Raw genomic sequence first — 20,000 nt, forward strand, 5'->3', positions numbered from 1 at the left:
CTGCTTTGTGACGACAACAGTTGTAAAAAGCTATACAAATAAATCTGACTTGACTTGACTTGACATTGAGACGAGAGGAAGAATCCTTGACAGGAACCAAGAATAAAAAGGGGAACCCATCCTTCTTAGATTGACACCAGATAATAACAATAAAAAGCAAAACAGGAATAAAAACAACAATAAAACTAAACTGAATTAAGAAAAATTAAATGGTAAATGTGGTGTCAAGCCATCTTCTATCGCCAATAGAAGATGAAAACATGAGTGGGATGATAAAGTCATGCAGAGTCATGCAGTGAGGTGAGGATGAATCAATCCGAGGCGGGGGGGGGGGGTAATATAGCGTGATAGGATCCAATAAATGGACTTGCATCAGCAGCAAGCAGACGGCAGTTCACTACATGGTGGGAGAAAAGAAAGGAGAAAGTTATGATGTGTTTAGGAGTTTGAACAGACTGATGTACGGCCTGTAAAGGAAGTAGATTAGACAGACTGCAGTACTGATCATACAAGCTACATCAGCAAGGATAACAGTGCAGTGCATTGATGGATTATTCGAAAGCTTGAGCAAAAAGGTAGATTTTTAATCTAGATTTAAACACAGAGAGTGTGTCTGCATCCCCAACACCAATAGGAAGTTTATTCCAGAGTTGGGGAGCTTCATAAGAGAAAGCATTTATTCAACATTCATTTTTTGAAAGGAGGTGGGAGCTCTGTGACCTGAAAGCATTAAGAAGTGATGCTGAGTTGGCTTTTTGTTTTTGCTGAGCAGGTGAGACAAGGGCTTAGAATTGAGTAAGGATGGTAGGGACAATATCCAGCGACTACTGAATTGTCCCGCTAGCAATCATTTTGATTTTGAAAAGTGTCTAGTCAATGTAATACCTAAAACAACTTTTCTAACCCACATCACTAACAGGATTAGCTGTGGTTGTAAGAAGCGCCAAAGCCTATTGTATAACTAAATGAGGAACAATTCTGTAATGAGGCTGTTGGATGTGGCTGGTGGCAACCCTAAACAATGTGCGTGTATGTGAGTATTTGGCAGTTAGCCTAATTTGGTGATATGCTAGGTCAGCATGGTAGGCAGAGAAGGTGGACAGTCAAAGTGTAAGAAAGAAAGATGACTGAATTCAGTCTAGACTAAAAACCCAAAATCCAATCCCTGAATGGTGTCATTTTCTTTAGTTCTGAATGTTAGCTTGTTTAGATGATCACAGTAGTGTAATAACTGTCTCAGGAACATACAGACTCCTTTATGACTGTATTTCTTCTCTATAAATAAAGACTCCAGATGACATGACCTTATGGTCAGAAGTGTATCATAAATGCAGAAAGCCTCAGTGCTTCCAGGGGGCACCTGTGGACCGCTTTTACATCCCCACCAATGGCAAAAACAAATCTAGGCCCTTAAAGTAAGCTATTTTATTTTAATGACTAGTTACTAGAACAGGAAGCCAGGCTGTCATTGCTGTGGATTTTTTGTGTACCTGTGTTACAGTGTAGTGCAATACAGCTCTATTACCAGTTTAGCAACTTAGCCGGTTAGCTTGCTAATGCTGTTTATTTTTTTTTTGTTTGTTTGTTTTTTGGTTTGTTTTTTGGGAGGGGGGTGTTTTTAGTTCTCGTGTGTAGTGTTGTTTTAAAAAACAGATCTGGTCACTGTTCCCAGAACATTTCAAGTCCTGTCCTTGCTGTTGATTTGTAAACACAACTTATACAACCATCTAAACAGACACTCGACTGAGACGATACTTTATATAGCTACTGGACTAATGCTAACCAACTGTACTACTACAACCAGTGTTTTATCTGTTGCTCAGTGAACAAGACTGTTTACTCTATATTGTAAGTATTTGTATAGTATAGTATTGTATAGTATTTAATTGTAAATGTATAATGTATAATGTAATGTTTTATATATATATAAACACAGAATACAGTTTTACTTGGCCATTTATTTACATTAATTAATCTGTATTAATAAGGGGTTAAGATGCTTTTACCTTCAACTAAAAAGTCACATTTGTGGATATAACACATGTTTTTTTCTGTAGACAGTGACAGTATGTATCTATATGTAATTGGTTTAAAACCTAAATACAATTATTATTCTAATAAGAATGAAAACTGTATAGGATTATCTTATATATAATATAAGATGTAATATCTTTACATCCCTCAAACCACCAGATGTTAATTAAACATGTGTTTTGAACCAGAAACTACAAAAATGACTTATTAGCCAAAAATAATGTCATATTTCCCTAAAATAGTGACATATTATACTTCTTAAGAATCAATATATTTCACCGAGCAGTGAACACACTAAAGAAGGTGGATGCTGGTGGATAAGAAGCTTATTCACCAGCTTCTTATAAGAACTTAAAGGGTGCAGCAATTGCATTAAATGCTACACAGGTGCCGTAATGTAGCTGCTGAACGTGACATAGAAAAAAGTGAATTTACAATTTGCATGCATGCGTCCACCTCTTTTCCTCAACTTTCTGTGAAAGGTCCTGTTTATTGTTCGTGTCAGTGTACTCTGTATCAAATCTGGCAACCCTCTGTGTATGCGTTCCAACTCCAACTCTGAGAGAATACAAAAGTCATCTGTAATTTGACTGTTTAAAATTCTCCTCCTAATACTAATTTGGCTGAGAAAAGGTATATTGCCCCACAGACAGGGCTGAGGTACATCCCTGATTCAAATAATTTGGTGTTGACCTTTGCTCCTGGTCCTGTCGATAAGGAATTTAGAACTGACTTGGCAGGTATGAGAAACTCACGAGGACGGGAGGGAGCTGAACAATAATTTTGCAATTGGAAAAGCAGTTTGGTGCGCAGTGCATTCTGGGATATTTGTCTGTGGCTGAACAAGAACACAACAGGCATGCGGACAGTCAATATACTGTACTTTTACACAAAGAGCTGACCTCATACTGCAGCTAAAGGCAATCATTCTTCAATGAAAAGGGTTCCTGCTCATGAGAATAACAAGGCTAAACTGACTGCCAGCACACCCTGACACTCCCAGTGAACTCTCGTGGTGCTTATATTTAGCTTTTCTGCTTTAATTCAGGGCAGTGTAATATGAGCATATTAGGTAGGTCCTTCGCCGGCAGCCCAGACAATATGCGCTCATTCTACTGGAGCTAAACTGGTTCTCAAAGTTTTTAGAGCCGTGAACCCCTTTTTTGAAAGCAAGTGGGAGCTCTGTGACCTGAAAGCATTCAGAAGTGATGCTGAGTTGGCTTTTTTCTTTGCTGAGCAGCTGAGACAAGTGTGTTGAATTGGGTAAGGATGGTAGGGACATTATCCAGCGTCTACTGAATTGTCGCAAGCGATCATTTTGATCTCTAACTCACATCGCTAACATGATTAGCAGTGCTATTTCTTGCTAACCTGTGAAAGGCTGGCTAGATGGGCATGGAGCAGTGCTTGGGCTGCAACTGATGATGTTTCACAAGAGCACAGGCAAAGACAAGAACGCAGACTGAGAATTACTTCAGATAACATTCAAAGAAAAAACGATGAACTAGAGATAAGGAAATAATTAGGTTAATTTGTGCCAGTACACAGGGATGCTCCATCCCAACATTACATGACATAAATGATGCAGCAATTGCTGGGAAGCCCAGAGAGACCACAACTGGCCTTCTCTCTCCACATCGCCTCGCTGCTGTGCTGGCCGTCACTGGCATCTGCAGGACTGGTGCGTTGGAGCCGGGTATGTGGCACTTCCCTCCTGCGCGTTGGTTGCCCTGTGATGTTGCATTGGCAGCAGTTAAAAAAATGAGCGGCTTGATTGTGCACGCGCCGAAAAGGCGTGTGTTGGGCCTCCATCACTAGTGCCAGCATGTTTGCAGTGGGGAGAGCACATATGGGTTGACGGGGTTAACTTGTGGTCCAAATTGGGCAAAAATTAAAGAAAAATCGGTTCAATTTGAAAATGAATAAATAAGTAAATAAATACATTCTCATATAATAATCTGTTTGTTCAGTTAGCTAATGTGACTGCTTAGCTTGCATTGGGGCCGGGTTTATTCAGTGTCGCAGTTTAATTAAGACACGACTGGAAAGCGAATGTTTTACTGGGTGAATGGTTTTGCTGCAGCGCCAACCTGCGGCAGAGCAGTGCTACAGCTTTAGTTAGCTCCACTAATAACAAACTCTGGGCTTCGTGGCTACATTTTAAAGGTTTTTAAAATAAAACACTGTAACAGCAGTACTCTATTCTAACACCTGGCACTCTAACATCTATTTAACTAATAATTAGATCAAGTTTTAGAATTGAATTTTTTTGTCTTTCAGGGGGTCCTAAGAGTTAAAAAGTCCCCAAATATGTTAAGTAGATCTGCAAAGCCAGCTTTAGTGTCTTCAATTTGCTTCTTGAGTTTCCGCTTGGACTATAAGGCTAATGCCACTAAGCTCATATACCACCAATTAACTGTAAGCACTGTGCAACTGGAAGCACTGTCCCTTAGCTAAAATGGGCTGTTTTAGATCTTGAATAAACAAGTTTGTCACTATCAGAGAGTACATGAGCAAGTCTATCTGAGATTATTTTCCTGTCTGATTATTGTCCTATCTTCGAACTGTCTGATGATTTCGGCCTGCACTTTGTTTGATGCTATGTATCTTGTTAAAGCAGTGTAGTTTGGTGGAAAAAAAAACAAATGAACAATTCAGCCACTCAGTAAAGGCATGTTTAGTGTCTGACGCACCGCTTCAGTTTGCTAGGAGATGCTAGGCTAATAATGCTAACAAACACTGGACCTGAACTGTCACTTAACTGTCATTTAATTTTTCTATTAAAATGAACCTTAGTTAACTACAAACTTGCGTAAACAAAAGTCTACATTGTTGAAACTGCACCAGACACCCAAATTTATAAAAGTCACTTTTCAATAAATAAGATATTTTGACATCATTCAGGCAATGGATCAGTCTTATTAAGACACAAGAACAGTTTTTACCCTCAGGCCATGACCTTCATCAACAGCTGATCACCATCTTCGACACAGTGGTGGCATCTGCCATTATGGAGTGGTCTGCTGGGGCAGTAGCATCTCGACGGCAGATAAGAAGAGACTGGACAAACTCATAAAGAGGGCCGGCTCTGTCCTGGGGTGCTTCTTAGACCCAGTGCAGGTGGTGGGAGACAGGAGGATGACAGCCAAGCTGGCATCTATGCTGGAGAACAGTTCCCACCCCATGCATGAGACTCTGGCAGCACTGGGCAGCTCCTTTAGCGACAGGCTGCTTCACCCCAAGTGTGTGAAGGAGCGGTATCGCAGGTCCTTCCTTCCTGCTGCCATCAGACTACACAACCAGCACTGCTCCCAGCGGACCACATACACACACACTTAACTACACACACATGTTCATGTTCAGAGAACAGAGATCCCTCAATGCAAAAATACTATGTGCAATACCCCCCCCCCCATGTGCAATTAAGAGTCATTTGCTGTAAATAATATTGTTATTGCTTTTTTTATTCTTATTTATATTGTATTCTTATTTATATTGTATATATACATATTTATATGTATATTAACACTAGACAGTCAAAAAAATCCTTGTGTGTGAACATACTTGGCCAATAAATCTGATTCTGATTGTGAAAAGTACAAGCAAGTTCTTTAGAATATACTTTATTAAAATGGTATAGATATATCATATTTAAGTTGGAACAATTACTCAAAATCATAGACCCAACATGTAGCTGTGCAGCTAGATAAATAAATATATATATATATATATATATATATATATATATACACAGTGAGGAAAATAAGTATTTGAACTTTGACTTTGCAAGTTCTCCCACTTAGAAATCATGGAGGTGTCTGAAATTTTCATCTTAGGTGCATGTCCACTGTGTCCAGACATAATCTTAAAAATAAAATCCAGAAATCACAATGTATGATTTTTTAATAGTTTATTTGTGTGTTACTGCTGCAAATAAGTATTTGAACACCTGCCAATCAGCAAAAATTCTGGCCCTCAAAGACCTGTTTGTCTGCCCCTACAAAGTCCACCTCCACTCCACTAATTATTCTAAATTGGAAGCACCTGTTTGAGGTCGTTAGCTGCATACAGACACCTGTCCACCCCACACAATCAGTAAGACTCCAGCTACTAACATGGCTAAGACCAAAGAGCTGTCCAAAGACACCAGAGACAAAATTGTAGACCTCCACAAGGCTGGAAAGGGCTACGGGGCAATTGCCAAGCAGCTTGGTAGAAAAAGATCAACTGTTGGTGCAATTATTAGAAAATGGAAGAAGCTAAACATGACTGTCAATCTCCCTCGGACTGGGGCTCCATGCAAGATCTCACCTCGTGGCGTATCAATGATCCTAAGAAAGGTGAGGAATTAGCCCAGAACTACACAGAGCTGGTCAATGACCTGAAGAGAGCTGGCACCAGTTCTTGGAAACCACAGTTCTTGGAAACCACAGTTTCCAAGGTTACTGTGGGTAATACACTAAGATGTCATAGTTTAAAGTCACGCATGGCACGGAAGATTCCCCTGCTTAAAACAGCACACGTCCAGGCCTGTCTTAGGTTTGCCCATGACCATTTGGATGATCCAGAGGAGTCATGGGAGAAAGTTCTGTGGTCAGATGAGACCAAAATAGAACATTTTGGTCTTAATTCCACTCGCCGTGTTTGGAGGACGAAGAATGATGAGTACCATCCCAAAAACACCATCCCTACTGTGAAGCATGGGGGTGGAAGCATCATGCTTTGGGGGTGTTTTTCTGCACATGGGACAGGACAACTGCACTGTATTAAGGAGAGGATGACCGGGGCCATGTATTGCGAGATTTTGGGGAACAATCTCCTTCCCTCCCCCCAGGGTTGTGGCTGGGTCTTTCAACATGACAATGACCCAAAGCACACAGCCAGGATAACCATGGAGTGGCTCCGTAAGAAGCATATCAAGGTTCTGGAGTGGCCTAGCCAGTCTCCAGACCTAAACCCTATAGAAAATCTTTGGAGGGAGCTCAAACTCCGTGTTTCTCAGCGACAGCCCAGAAACCTGGCTGATCTGGAGAGGATCTGTGTGGAGGAATGGGCCAAAATCCCTGCTGCAGTGTGTGCAAACCTGGTGAAAAACTACAGGAAACGTTTGACCTCTGTAATTGCAAACAAAGGCTACTGTACCAAATATTAACATTGATTTTCACGGGTGTTCAAATACTTATTTGCAGCAGTAACACACAAATAAATTATTTAAAAAATCATACATTGTGATTTCTGGATTTTGTTTTTTAGATTATGTCTCTCACAGTGGACATGCACCTAAGATGAACATTTCAGACCCCTCCATGATTTCTAAGTGGGAGAACTTGCAAAGTCGCAGGGTGTTCAAATACTTATTTTCCTCACTGTATATTATGTTTATAATAGAATATTAGAATATATATACATTTTATATATATATATATATATATATATATATATATATATATATATATATATATATATAAAGTAAGTCATTACTAATTCTAAATATTAGTTTGAAGTGAGTGATTGGTGACAATCTCAGTCCAGTGTTTGTTAGCAACATTAGCCTAGCATGTTTTAAACTAAAGAACCAAACATAAAAGAGATAACAGACACGCCAAAGCTGATTTACTGCAATAATCTACTCTAATCTTCTGAGGAAAACATCATAATCTCTATAAATAATCTCTAAAAGAAAACATCAAATATCAGTTTTACATATTAGTAAAATCTAAACACCTGCCTGAGGCATGAGATTTTTATTTAATAAGGTTACCAATACCCATATAATTCCAGTATCATCATACATCCCTATTCTTTCCAAAGCATTTTCCTTCTCCTGTTAAGCAACCATTTTGGACATACATGTTTTGTAAACAGGGACGATGCCACACTCTTAAGAGAACCTGGGAAGATTTTCCAGCAAGTCAGCCAACAGAAGCAGTTTTAGACACTGTTTGGCCTCGGATGTGAGAGTAAAGGTTAGCAGGAAAATGATAGACACAGGCTTCCTTCTGAGAAAACCAGACACACAGCCAGCCACAGCATAGAGAGCTTCTGTTGGTGAACATGAACGGAGGCTATACAACTTTTCAACTATTTCAGATAACGAAAATGTACAGAATTACGTAAGAAGAACCACGACTTGAAGAAATGTTGTAAAAAGATATCTTTATCAAAAAATACACACGTTGAAAAATGTACATCTTTCAGGTGTAACAGAAGGTAGAGCAATCACAGTAAGGTCACCGTCATGGGCAAGTTCATGATAAAAACCACAGAGATGCCGTGGTGTTAAAAACATTGTTCTAACATGTTCTTATAGTCTCTGGAGAAAATGATCGAACAGACCACCAATAAACACTTTAAATGAGTAGAAAGCTAACAACCTTGTGGGTCCAGATCTGTGCCATCATGTAATGTCATAGATCTCAGAGTCTCAAGTTTTCCAGGCGTTACCCTGGAGGGTCGGTGTCCTGGAGTCCCAGCTTGGTGATTTCCTTGCTGAGACACATAACAAAACCTGCTCATTAAGTAATGAATTGAATTAGCTGTGTGTTTCAGCAGGGAGATCCCAAAAACTGGGCTGGACATTGGTCTGAAGACCCCAGCAGTACACAGCATCATTTGGTTCAGCCTTAATTGGTGGGTAATATACTAAATTGACTTACTCTGGAAAAGCAAAAAACACAAATCGATGTAGTGCCAGTTGTGTCTGTTCCCATTACAGCATGCTTATTACCACATCCAGATCCACCAAACCCAACACTCAATCTGGCACACACACTCACTTACTTCAGTCACAGTTTTGAAATGAAAGGCACAAAAAAACAAGAAAAAAGGAGGAATATGTGTAAGAGAAATCGTAAATCTTCAGACGTATACAACTTTGAGACTGGAGCCCATTTGTAAAGAAAAAAAAAAGTGCCAACACTGTATGTCTGAAGAACAGAAAGAGCTCCTTATTGCGCACTTCTGCGCATCACCATCTCATATTACCTGTAGAACACGTTTGTAGACTGCAATACACTGCAATTCAAAAATACTGGTTGTACTCATATCAAGTAAATAACATCATCGCACGTTCAGTTACAGAAGTACAGTACTGTGCAGACGTTACAGGCACCTGAGCACATTATTTAAAACTATTTATCTGGGCAATAACAGAGTTTTTACTGTAGAAACTCATCAGAACAGATGCAGGTGAACATAAATCCAGTAAAAAGGAGAAACAAGATCTTCTCATTTTGAAGAAAGTAGTGAGATCTTGTTGGTGAGCTGGTCTGAAGAACAGAGCTCGGTTCCTCCAGGTTTCTCTTGGACGCCCCCCAGTCCAGCCAGCACAGCGTGGAGGATGTGATCAACTCCATCAGCAGCAGCAGCAGCAGCAGCAGCAGCAGCAGCAGCAGCAGCTCACCTGATTTACCATCATTAAGCCCTGATTTACCACCAAACCAGATGTTGATATGAGGAGAACTCTAAATAATACTAGACTCCATGAGAGAGGAGAACTTTGGAGATGTTCTAATGAACATAGTGATGGAGAACCACCACCACTTTCTGTAGGAATGTTATTATTAGTATTCTAATATTCTAATATCAGTGTTTTACTGAGCAAATAAACACTTACTGCCCAGGTGAATAACATTTTGCACAGTACTGTACTGCTTTTAGGGTTAGACAGGACCAAATGCAAAGTAAAATCAAGGGTAGCAGCATCACAGGACCGAGCGAGCAGAGGATAAGGGAGAAGGCCGTTCACTGGTTGTCGTATAAACTTTATGGCATTCTTAATAAAAACTAGTAAACACTGTCTGATTGAGAATAACAAGAATAGCGTCTGTAAATATTATACTCTTTTGACCCTTCTCAACTCTTGCACCTGAAATGGAACAGGACCCAACACGGCACTATAGGAAAGCTCTTTTCGTTTTTGGCACTTTGCATCAAAAGGGCTGTCAGTACACTATCTTCCAGTGTGTAGGCTGTTCACATTCCTTCTCTGAATCTCCACAGAAGCGGTTGTAGGTGGTTTTGGGGTCAAAGCCCAAGATCTCCCTTTCCTCATGGATCCGGAAGGAGAAGGTTGAAACTGAGGTTCCAATAAAGAACCTAAGAAAAAACAAAAAATGAGAAGAAATGTACAGAATGTACAGAACACTCTTCATAATAAAGGAGCTACAGAGCACGATTATAAAAGAAATGAAGAAGATGGTTCTTCACACTCATGACTCCTCTAAATTGGTTGTACTCTGGCATTGCTCAAAGAACCCTCTGTAGCGTGTAGGTTAGACATATGCGTGACAAAGCAAACCATAGGTTAGACTAATGAGGGAAAGGGTTAAGAGGGGCTGGTTTTTCCAGTTCTGCATGGAAAGGATCCTCACCATTCACGGTTACACAATTTAGTAACCATGCCACTGAGCAACAGTAACACTACCAGACCACATGACCACAACCATGACCAGGTGCAGAGAAATAAAAATCCCAACTACTGTTTTGCTCCACTGTCCTCATTCTCAGGTTCTAATGTTGACTTCTACATATCTTTATCACCAAGGTTTATAAAACAGAGCGAATTTTAAGCCGTCATCGTGATGACTGCCATAGTCTCAGCTAGATTTGTTGTTTTTTATTTTACATAAAATGTAAACCAATAAGAAATTACATTAATACAGGTTTGATATATAACATCAATAAACCAGTTAATTCCAGAACATTTGTGTTTGTATGTATTTAATGTAAACATCACTAAAGAAAATTTAACATAACATTAAAATATATCTTAAATTTAAATTTTAGCTATATATACATATTTAAATTAAATATAACTCATACATGGACATATGCATTCCAATCAAGGGGTTTAAAAAAAAAGAAAGAAAAAAAAACACACAAATAATCCTGATTTTGTTGGAGTAGCTCTTTAGTGTCCACAAACATTTGGACATGCACACACGCATTGCCATTTGTAAAGGCAATGAATTGTCCCCATTGTGAGGGTGACTGCTTTCTCCTCAAGTGTCATAATAATAAAACTGTGCGTGAGAGATGACAGGGTGTGACTCTACTGTACCTGGCGTGGGCGCATATCCATTGATCTATGATGGCAACTCCTCCGTCTTTCAGAAGCTCCAGGTCTTCCTGGCTAGGCTCGTAGCGCACCATCTCAGGAAGCATTTTCTTCAGCTTGGCCACCTCTAAAAACAACCATACGCACATGATTATAAAATAAACATATTTATAGCATCATATCTCAAACAGCTGTGAGAAATACCCTATGTAATACCCTCTGTTATCAGGGTCCTATTAAATACAATAGGATACAACAATGACTTTTAATGGTGATAAAAAAAAAAGTGAACACTACTCACATTACCGGCCAAAGGTTTAGGATGAAAAACATACTTTTTGAGATGCTTCTAACAAACCAGAAAAGACTAAACGTCTGCCTCCATAGCTACAACAAATGGGTTCCTAATTCGTTGGGTTTCTGGTGATTTCTCAGCATTTCTTTGTACCTCTAATTAAACATTTAACAGATGTTCAGGTGCTCCTGAGAACTTCATGAACTGAATCTGGTGTGTTAAATTAGCAGATCATTAACAGATAAAAAGCTCAGTATAAGAGAATATTATCAAAAGAGGCTAAAGGCGTATTTACATACACATGCAGTCCTATGCCAATCTTTGGGCACACCTGGACTAATCAAGGGTCAGTTTCCTGGACGGGGATTAAGCTTAGTCCTGGACTTTATGTTTCATTCAATGGAGAATCGCTATTCAGAATTCTGTGTAGTCCAGAACTAAACTTAAGTTGAACCGCCCCTATATGTCTTGTTTACTGAGAATAAAGCACAAGTATAGCACATTTACTGTTTATTTGCTTAATTTAGCATATCTGAAAAAGTAAAACATTAAATATGACTTATTTCTTATTTAGCAAGTACATTAGTTGTGTAGAAAAATACCATAAAATACCAATTTATTTCCTATAATTTAAGGATTTGTTCACTAATTTCCATTTAGAAAATCAACAACAGTATACAATACAACAGTATATGTTTTTCTGATCACGAGTGAACACCTGTTGTTGTAAGCGTAGTGGTAATAAAGAAGACTGGCAATATCAGAACTGTTAAAAATGTTGTGGTTGGCAGCTAATCGTATATGAATACTACAGTGTAATGCAGTGTTTCTCAACCCCGGTCTTGGAGGCACTCTACCCCGCACCATGTATTGTCTTCCCTTCTCCAAACGCACCTGATTCAAATAACCAGTTAATTAACAGGTCCTTTCAGAGCTGCAGTGGGAGTGATAAAGCAGGGAAACCACTAAAAAGGTGCAGAGCAGGGTGCCTCCAGGGCCTCCAGGGCCAGGGTTGAGAAACACTGGAGTCATCTACTGTAGTGATGTACTGCAGCTAACAGACCAGATTGAGATATTGCAAGCATTTAACATTATAGGTTTTGAAAGAACAGCAGAACTTGCAAATACTTTTAAAATGAATATTAGCATGATCTCTATGACTGTATTCAGAGCTAGACCTGTGGTCAGGCATTTTGCTTTTTTGGTGAAACCTGGCAATGGATCTAAGCAGCCATCTTTTAAACGATTCAGGATCCATCTCCTCCTCCTTTTTATAAAGTCCATCACGTTGACCGGTTTTGTCCTGGCACAGACATCATTTTTTTGTATTAATTAATTGGCCAATATGACAAAAACATTGAAAAAGTCTTAAAAAACAAATAAAAATAGAAGGAAATGTGATAAAGGTCTAGTTTTACAGAAAATAAAATAAGGATTATTAAAAGTAGTATAAAGTAAGGGGTGATCTGTGAGGGGTGAAAAAGCTGATAAAAACACTAAATATGGATAAAAATGATTCAATTAATTAAGCTAAAGCTAATCTTACTTTAATTACTTTCAAATGGTTAAACCTGCACTGGATCAAACTGACCCACTTTATAGTTTTGTTGAGTTCCACCAGCAGCTTACCTGATTTTCCTTAACGAGGGCCTGATTAGGTAAAATAGGGGTTGGGTAGGATTTTTTTCCACATCTTTACAGTGCCATTTACATGTTTTCCATCCAATTTTGAGATATTGCAATAAACAAATAAATAAATACCAGCATTATTTAAATTAATGTAGTGCCAGAATGGTCCAGCAGAATAAGGGGCTTTCACTACAACCAAAGGATACTCGGTCATGCTGCAAGCAAGGGCCCTGAGAGGACATATTTGGCCTTGCTCTCCAGGTTTGATAGATGATACTTTCTCCCCACATCCATCCAGTGCAATGCTGGCCGAGTTAGGTATGCAGTTCTTTCCTGTGCATTTGTTGGCGCTCCCATGGGGGAGAATATCCAAATTGGGGAGAAAATGGGGGGAAAATGGGTCTTATATAATAATTTTCCTGTAAGAGAAGAATTTCATTGTACTCTAAAAGCATAAACAACAATTCAGGCACATTATCATCACTACCGCCCCCTGCTGGACACTGGTACCTTCTTCTTCAGCATCAGTGGCAACAAACACCCTCTCCAGCTTGTTCTTCTTCATAAGACTGCGGATCTTCTTGACTGCTCCTTTCAGGCTGGGCACGTCCTCCCGATGGCCCCAGATGAAGTCATTCCTCCGCAGGTGGACTCCCAGGTACGGACCTCCTTTAGCACTGCCCAGCTTGCTCTGAAACAGATAAGTTATTCAGTGGTTAGAATTCTCATCACTTAGGGCTGCTTACAGACATAAACATGTGAGTGGCTCAACATTGCTAAAGTTCCAATGTCTGATATAATGTTACAGAGATGACCCGAAATACCCAAAATGTCACAGCGCAATCTGATTACACCCAGCTTGTTTGACCTCTCCACACCCTGCAGGCCTGTTGCTTACCTGTAGCATGTAGAAAAAATGACAGAAGACATGGATCACATTTAGCAAACTTCTCAAACGTCATTTTTTGGCTCCTCTGTGCCTTAGGCCCAACCACTCACCACATACACCTGTCTTTTAGCCTGCTTGTGCAAAACAGTTTATCTTTCATTGCAAAGACTTGCGTATCTATTTCACAAGTCAAGATGGTGTTAATTGCCCCTTGTTCTACAAACCGGATTCCAAAAAAGTTGGGACACTAAAAAAATTATGAATAAAAACTGAATGCAATGATGTGGAGATGGCAAATGTCGATATTTTATTCGTAATAGAACATAGATGACAGATCAAAAGTTTAATCTGAGTAAAAGTAACATTTTAAAGGAGAAATATGTTGATTCACAATGTCATGGCGTCAACAAATCCCAAAAAAGTTGGGACAAGGCCATTTTTACCACTGTGTGGCCTCCCCCCATTCTTCTTACAACACTCAACAGACAAAGTATGGGTACAGAGGAGACCAGTTTCTCAAGTTTAGAAACAGGAATGCTCTCCCATTCATGTCTAATACAGGCCTCGAACTGTTCAATCGTCTTGGGCCTTCTTTGTCGCACCTTCCTCTTTATTATGCGCCAAATGTTCTCTATAGGTGAAAGATCTGGACTGCAGGCTGGCCATTTCAGCACCCGGATCCTTCTCCTACGTAGCCATGATGTTGTGATTTCTGCAGAATGTGGTCTGGCATTATCTTGTTGAAAAAAGCAGGGTCTTCCCTGAAAGAGATGACGTCTAGATGGGAGCAGATGTTGTTCTAGAACCTGAACATAGTTCTCTGCATTAATGGTGCCTTTCCAGACATGCAAGCTGCCCATGCCACAAGCACTCATGCAACCCCATACCATCAGTGATGCAGGCTTCTGAACGGAGCGTCGATAACAACTTGGGTTATCCTTGTCCTCTCTGGTCCGGATGACATGGCGTCCCAGTGTTCCATGAAGAACCTCAAATCGCGACTCATCTGACCACAGAACAGTCTTCCATTTTGCCACACTCCATTTTAAAAGACCCCTGGCCCAGTGCAAACGTCTGAGCTTGTGGAGCTTGCTTAGAAATGGCTTCCTCTTTGCACTGTAGAGTTTCAGCTGGCAACGGCGGACGGCACGGTGGATTGTGTTCACTGACAATGATTTCTGGAAGTATTCCTGAGCCCATTCTGTTATTTCCTTGACAGAGGCATTCCTATTTGAGGTGCAGTGACGTTTAAGGGCCCGGAGATCACGAGCATCCAGTAGAGTTTTACGGCCTTGACCCTTACGCACAGCGATTGTTCCAGATTCTCTGAATCTTTTGATGATGTTATGCACGGTTGATGATGATGATAACTTAAGTTTTTGCTATTTACGCTGGGTGACACCATTCAGGTATTGCTGCACTATCTTTCTGTGCAACAATGGTGGAATTGGTGATCCTCTTTAATGGACAACAAAAGGGGCAAGCTAAGATAACTATTAACTATTTAAACTTTAACCACACCTCAAACAGTTCTTTAATACATCGTCCTTATAAAGCTGGGCACAGCATTAATATAATAGTATCAACCACAGTCAGGTTTAGTGTGTTATATTCACCCTCATACGTGTCCAGTCCTCGTTGTATTGCGTGTGGTCCTGCTCATCAGTGGAGTTGAGGTACTCGGCTCTAAACTGGTCCCCAATCATGCGTAAGTGCTTGGCAAATACCATGCTGCGCCGGGTCTGAAAGACATATATACCATTATGCATATATATATATAATAATTATATAAATTATATAATATAATCATATAAAATTATATAAAATATTTTAATTATATAACAATTATATAACATAATACAAATGTTATATATATATATATATATATATATATATATATATATATATATATATATATATATATATATATATATTGCAAATCTGTGCAAATATCTTAGGCCATCTAAAAAACTATATGCAAACTTATTACTTATTAACTTACTAATTATTATGGGATATTATTAAGGGATTTTTTAAAACAATAAATAAATAAATAATTTTGATTTTAATTCAAATAAGCAATACTGATTGTCTACTTGTGTAAATATAGCACTTCTAAAGGGTCTGAAATGAACTTACATCCCAGTAGTCTTTTCCAGCATAGTGATCGTGAAGGACAGTCTCAGCTCTATCCAACATCACAGAGCTGTGTGGCAATAGGAGCGCACGCACATTTATTACAGACTAGGAAACAGCACTTGTGACATTCCTTGAAGGTGGAAACAATTTTAGAAAAACTACAACTGCTTTGGGAATGGGTTTTGGGTTCGAGGTTTTTCCACTAGCTGGCAAAAACAAAAGGAGGCCAATGAACTAACCTCATGTTTAAACCTGAAGCATTTTCTATCAAGATACTCTCATACTTGCCATGAAATTCCCCAGAAAAAAAACATCCTCAGCATGAACAGCCTACAGCTGTTTAATATCTGCACCATGTACAGAGCGCACTCCTGTTGTACCACTTATGAAACTGTACAAAAGAAATCTACTAAACCACATAATTACCAAAGCTTCCCACTTGCTTCCAACTGTCCCTCGTCTGGCCTGGAGTGTCTCTAAGGGTGAGCTGAGAATCCAAATTGCACCATTTTTACCTTTAAATAGCAGCTTCAAAATCATTGTGATGCTCCACTGATCCTAAGAGGAGGAATAGCGCCTCGGTCATTGCCACTCCGGGCCAGAGCGCTGCTACTGGACTGTGTAACTTGTGGAGCTGCACAAGATATGCTTCTTTACCTTTCAGTAACAGTTCTGTATCTCCCTGCTTGTCCAGAAATACAATTAAGCATGTCCTTTACTGGTCACTCAAAGCTTGAATTCTACTTCCTGACTGTAGGGGGAGCCCAGGAGAATAAAATACCAATTCTTGCATAATGCTGCTTTAAAATTTTGATATCCCCAAAGCACTCCTCTAGAAGATCTCAATGTCTTAGCCAGGTAGATCCAAGGTATATATAAAGTCATTTATAAATAAGTAAATAAATAAATAAGAGAGAGTGAGAGTTTCTGAAACAACCTCAAGTGACTCACATGGCTGTGATGTTGTCCTGCAGAAAAGGGGCGAGGATAGAAGCATGGCCCTGGGCAGATATACAGCTCACATTGAGTGCACGGGTCTCCTCATAACCCCAGAACCAGCCTCTAGTGGGAGCAAGCAGAACACAAAGAGTTTATCGGAGATGCTGTATTTACCACTAAGCATTTCCTGACCGTGGATTTCACTGATTTTCAATGATATCTTCAGCCTTACATTTTAAATATTAAGAGCATGACCCATCACTCCTGTATAAACAACACAGCCACTGAGAGCCTTTCAGTACCTGAAGTAGCCTTGTTTGTCTTTTGTGTACATGAGGCGTTCAATGCAGGGTCGCTCGTCTACTTTTTCCTCCCATTTCCCCTCGGTCCAGCCTTCAGCATAGTTCTGCAGCACCAGCACCTGATCAACGAACGGCCCACCAGACTCTAGACACACACACACACACACACACACACACACACACACACACCCGTCAATGCATTATAAACATACAGCATATACAGCACATAGATGAATGCATACAAGCGTAGGAGAGGCAGACAAGCAAACAGACAAACACACACAAGGCCATCAAAGAAAGACACAATAGAACAGCCTCACATTAGCAAACACAATAGCCACTAGAATGACAATGACAAGATTAAACACATTTTTTTCTTTTGGGTACCAACAAAAGAGTCAGACATTGTTGTAAATGCATTAAAGTACTGTGCAAACAACCATCCTTCATGCATTCAATTCCCAGTCAAAACAGACTGGAAATCAATTTTTTTTCAGCATCAGGAAAAGGCAGAAAACATACACTTTTTAGACAAAAGTATTGGGACACCTGCTCATCCACTGTTTCTTCCAAAATTCAAAAAGGATTATCCTGCTTTTGTTGGAGTAACTGTCTTTACTGTCCAGGGAGGAAGGCGTTCTACTAGATTTTGGAACATCACTGTGAGGATTTGATTGAATTTAGCGACCAGAGCATTAGTGAATCAAGATGTTGGATGATCAGCACCCCACCCCACCTCATCCCAAACGTATTGAATGGCATTAGGCAGCATGGTGCCAATAGGTTCATGTTTATCTGCTCCAGAGAGTCCTGTTCTACTGGCAGTGCTTCTCTATAGGGACTAGACAAGCTGTGTGTGCATTTTCACATTTGTGTCAGCAAAGGGTGCAACTTAAAGTAGCTAAAATCATTAGAATGGGTGTCTTCTTTATTTTTTTGGAAACACTCACCAGCAATAAATTCTTCATATTCAATGACCGGCACATTGGCCTGCAAGCTGGTCAGGCTGAAGAATTCGGCCCAGGGAATCCGCACCTGGTGGACATCAGGGCTCTGCCAGTGGTACAGACGACCCCAGGGAGGCAGCACCAGCACCCAGTCACCTTGTTTTCTCAGTGTCTTTACCAGAGATGCCATGCGGATGTACACATCACGCCGTAGGTTGAAGCCCTCCGGAGGGTTCACGTCGTAAAGGAGGTAACTGCAGATACAAGCATTTCATTTCAGATCTTGTGTGTGCTTGACAGTTTAACAAATATACAAATACATACACATACATATACAAATATATATATATATATATATAAAATAAAATAATATACATTTCCTATTTTCTGATGATAATCTGTGTTGTTTTGTGACTAATGCGAAATCAGTTTTCTTTGAGTTATTGGGGGCTAATAGCGCCCCCTTACTGAACAAACTGCACACTGCAGTAAGAAGAGAATTGTGTTATAGATACCAAAAACAAGGTGTGACGAAACCAAGAAGCACTTCATTAAAAAAAAGCTTAGATGTCACTAATGACACTAACAACAACAACAACAACAACAACAACAATAATAATAATAATAATAACAACATTGCTTTCTGTGAGAAGACCATGTGGTCTGATATCAAATGATGCCGTTTGTGTATACTTATATTCACCTTATATTCACTGAACAGCTATTTTGCACTCTGCCTATTTGCACTATGACTATTTGTACACCTGTACAGATGTTCTTTTCTGTAAATATATTTTCAGCTCTTTATTACCTTTAGTACTTTTTTAATTTATCCCCTACCCTATTTATTGTTTAGTGTCATTTTCCTTTAGTTTAAGACTGTGTTCTGTTTTTTGTTACTTGTCATACGTGTTGCTCTCACCAAGACAAATTCCTTGTATGTGTAACATACTTGGTGAAATAAAGAGATTCTGATTCTGATTCTGATTCTAATTTCTCCTGTTTCATTCAGTCCTCCACACTTAGTTGCTGCTACCGTCTTTCTTCCTGTGTTTACTTTCCTCCTGTTCTATTAGTAACAGCTTCTGTCCTGCTGTCCTGCTGTACTGCTGCTGCTCACACACCTCACACAGTAGCTTTCAGCTTTTAGGCCCAATAGATCCAATAAGGGAAGAATAGAGAGACTAGAACAGGCTAGATTCAAGTTCAGTCTCTGATGCCGGACGCAGTGAAAGGTTCCAAAATGAATTCTTGAATTTACTTAGTAACAACTGGTATTTCAGTATTTTGTAAATAAATGATTTGGTTAATGTTTTAAATTGTTAGAAATAAATGAAATGAGATGTAGAATGACAACTGACCAACACTTTGTCTCTAGTGACTTATTTGACAGAAGGAGAAGCACTTTGGACATTCAAAGCAAAAAGGTAATAAATGGGACTCCTGTGAGTTTTGATGTCATATAAATATTAGTTTGTGTGTGCATATATGTATGTGTTTAATGTTGTCATGTTGTCATTTCTTTCTGTTATAATACTTCAATTCTATCAAAGGGAGGCAGGATTTTTTATAAATAAAAATAAAGGTTCCACTGCAGTCCAGTAAAGATGTATATGGTACCTGCTTTGTGTTTTTTCTATATTCTGAAGGTGTTTTTGGTTTAAAAAACAGTCAGAGATCTTAAGACACATTAGCTTTATACATTAAAAGACGGGAGGAAGGATGGATGGACAACAATATGGAGGTATTAATGGAGGTCCACAGAAAT

General features: G+C 39.4%; 1 protein-coding gene across 1 annotated transcript in view; it reads right to left on the reverse strand.

Annotated features, from left to right (window-relative positions):
- Positions 1-8,170: 8,170 nt before the first annotated feature.
- Positions 8,171-20,000, reverse strand: part of pofut2 (protein O-fucosyltransferase 2) — a 14,942-nt gene continuing 3,112 nt past the window's right edge. The window contains exons 2-9 of the mRNA XM_072685470.1: positions 18,236-18,486; positions 17,286-17,430; positions 16,996-17,106; positions 16,045-16,111; positions 15,522-15,647; positions 13,527-13,707; positions 11,096-11,219; positions 8,171-10,131 (exon numbers count right to left, since the gene is read on the reverse strand). Coding sequence (XP_072541571.1) covers positions 9,978-10,131; positions 11,096-11,219; positions 13,527-13,707; positions 15,522-15,647; positions 16,045-16,111; positions 16,996-17,106; positions 17,286-17,430; positions 18,236-18,486 — 1,159 coding nt within the window. The 3' untranslated portion in view covers positions 8,171-9,977. The remainder of the gene's footprint in view (positions 10,132-11,095; positions 11,220-13,526; positions 13,708-15,521; positions 15,648-16,044; positions 16,112-16,995; positions 17,107-17,285; positions 17,431-18,235; positions 18,487-20,000) is intronic.

This window comes from Salminus brasiliensis, chromosome 8 (assembly GCF_030463535.1).
Source record: "Salminus brasiliensis chromosome 8, fSalBra1.hap2, whole genome shotgun sequence".
In the NCBI taxonomy this organism is placed as follows: domain Eukaryota; kingdom Metazoa; phylum Chordata; class Actinopteri; order Characiformes; family Bryconidae; genus Salminus; species Salminus brasiliensis.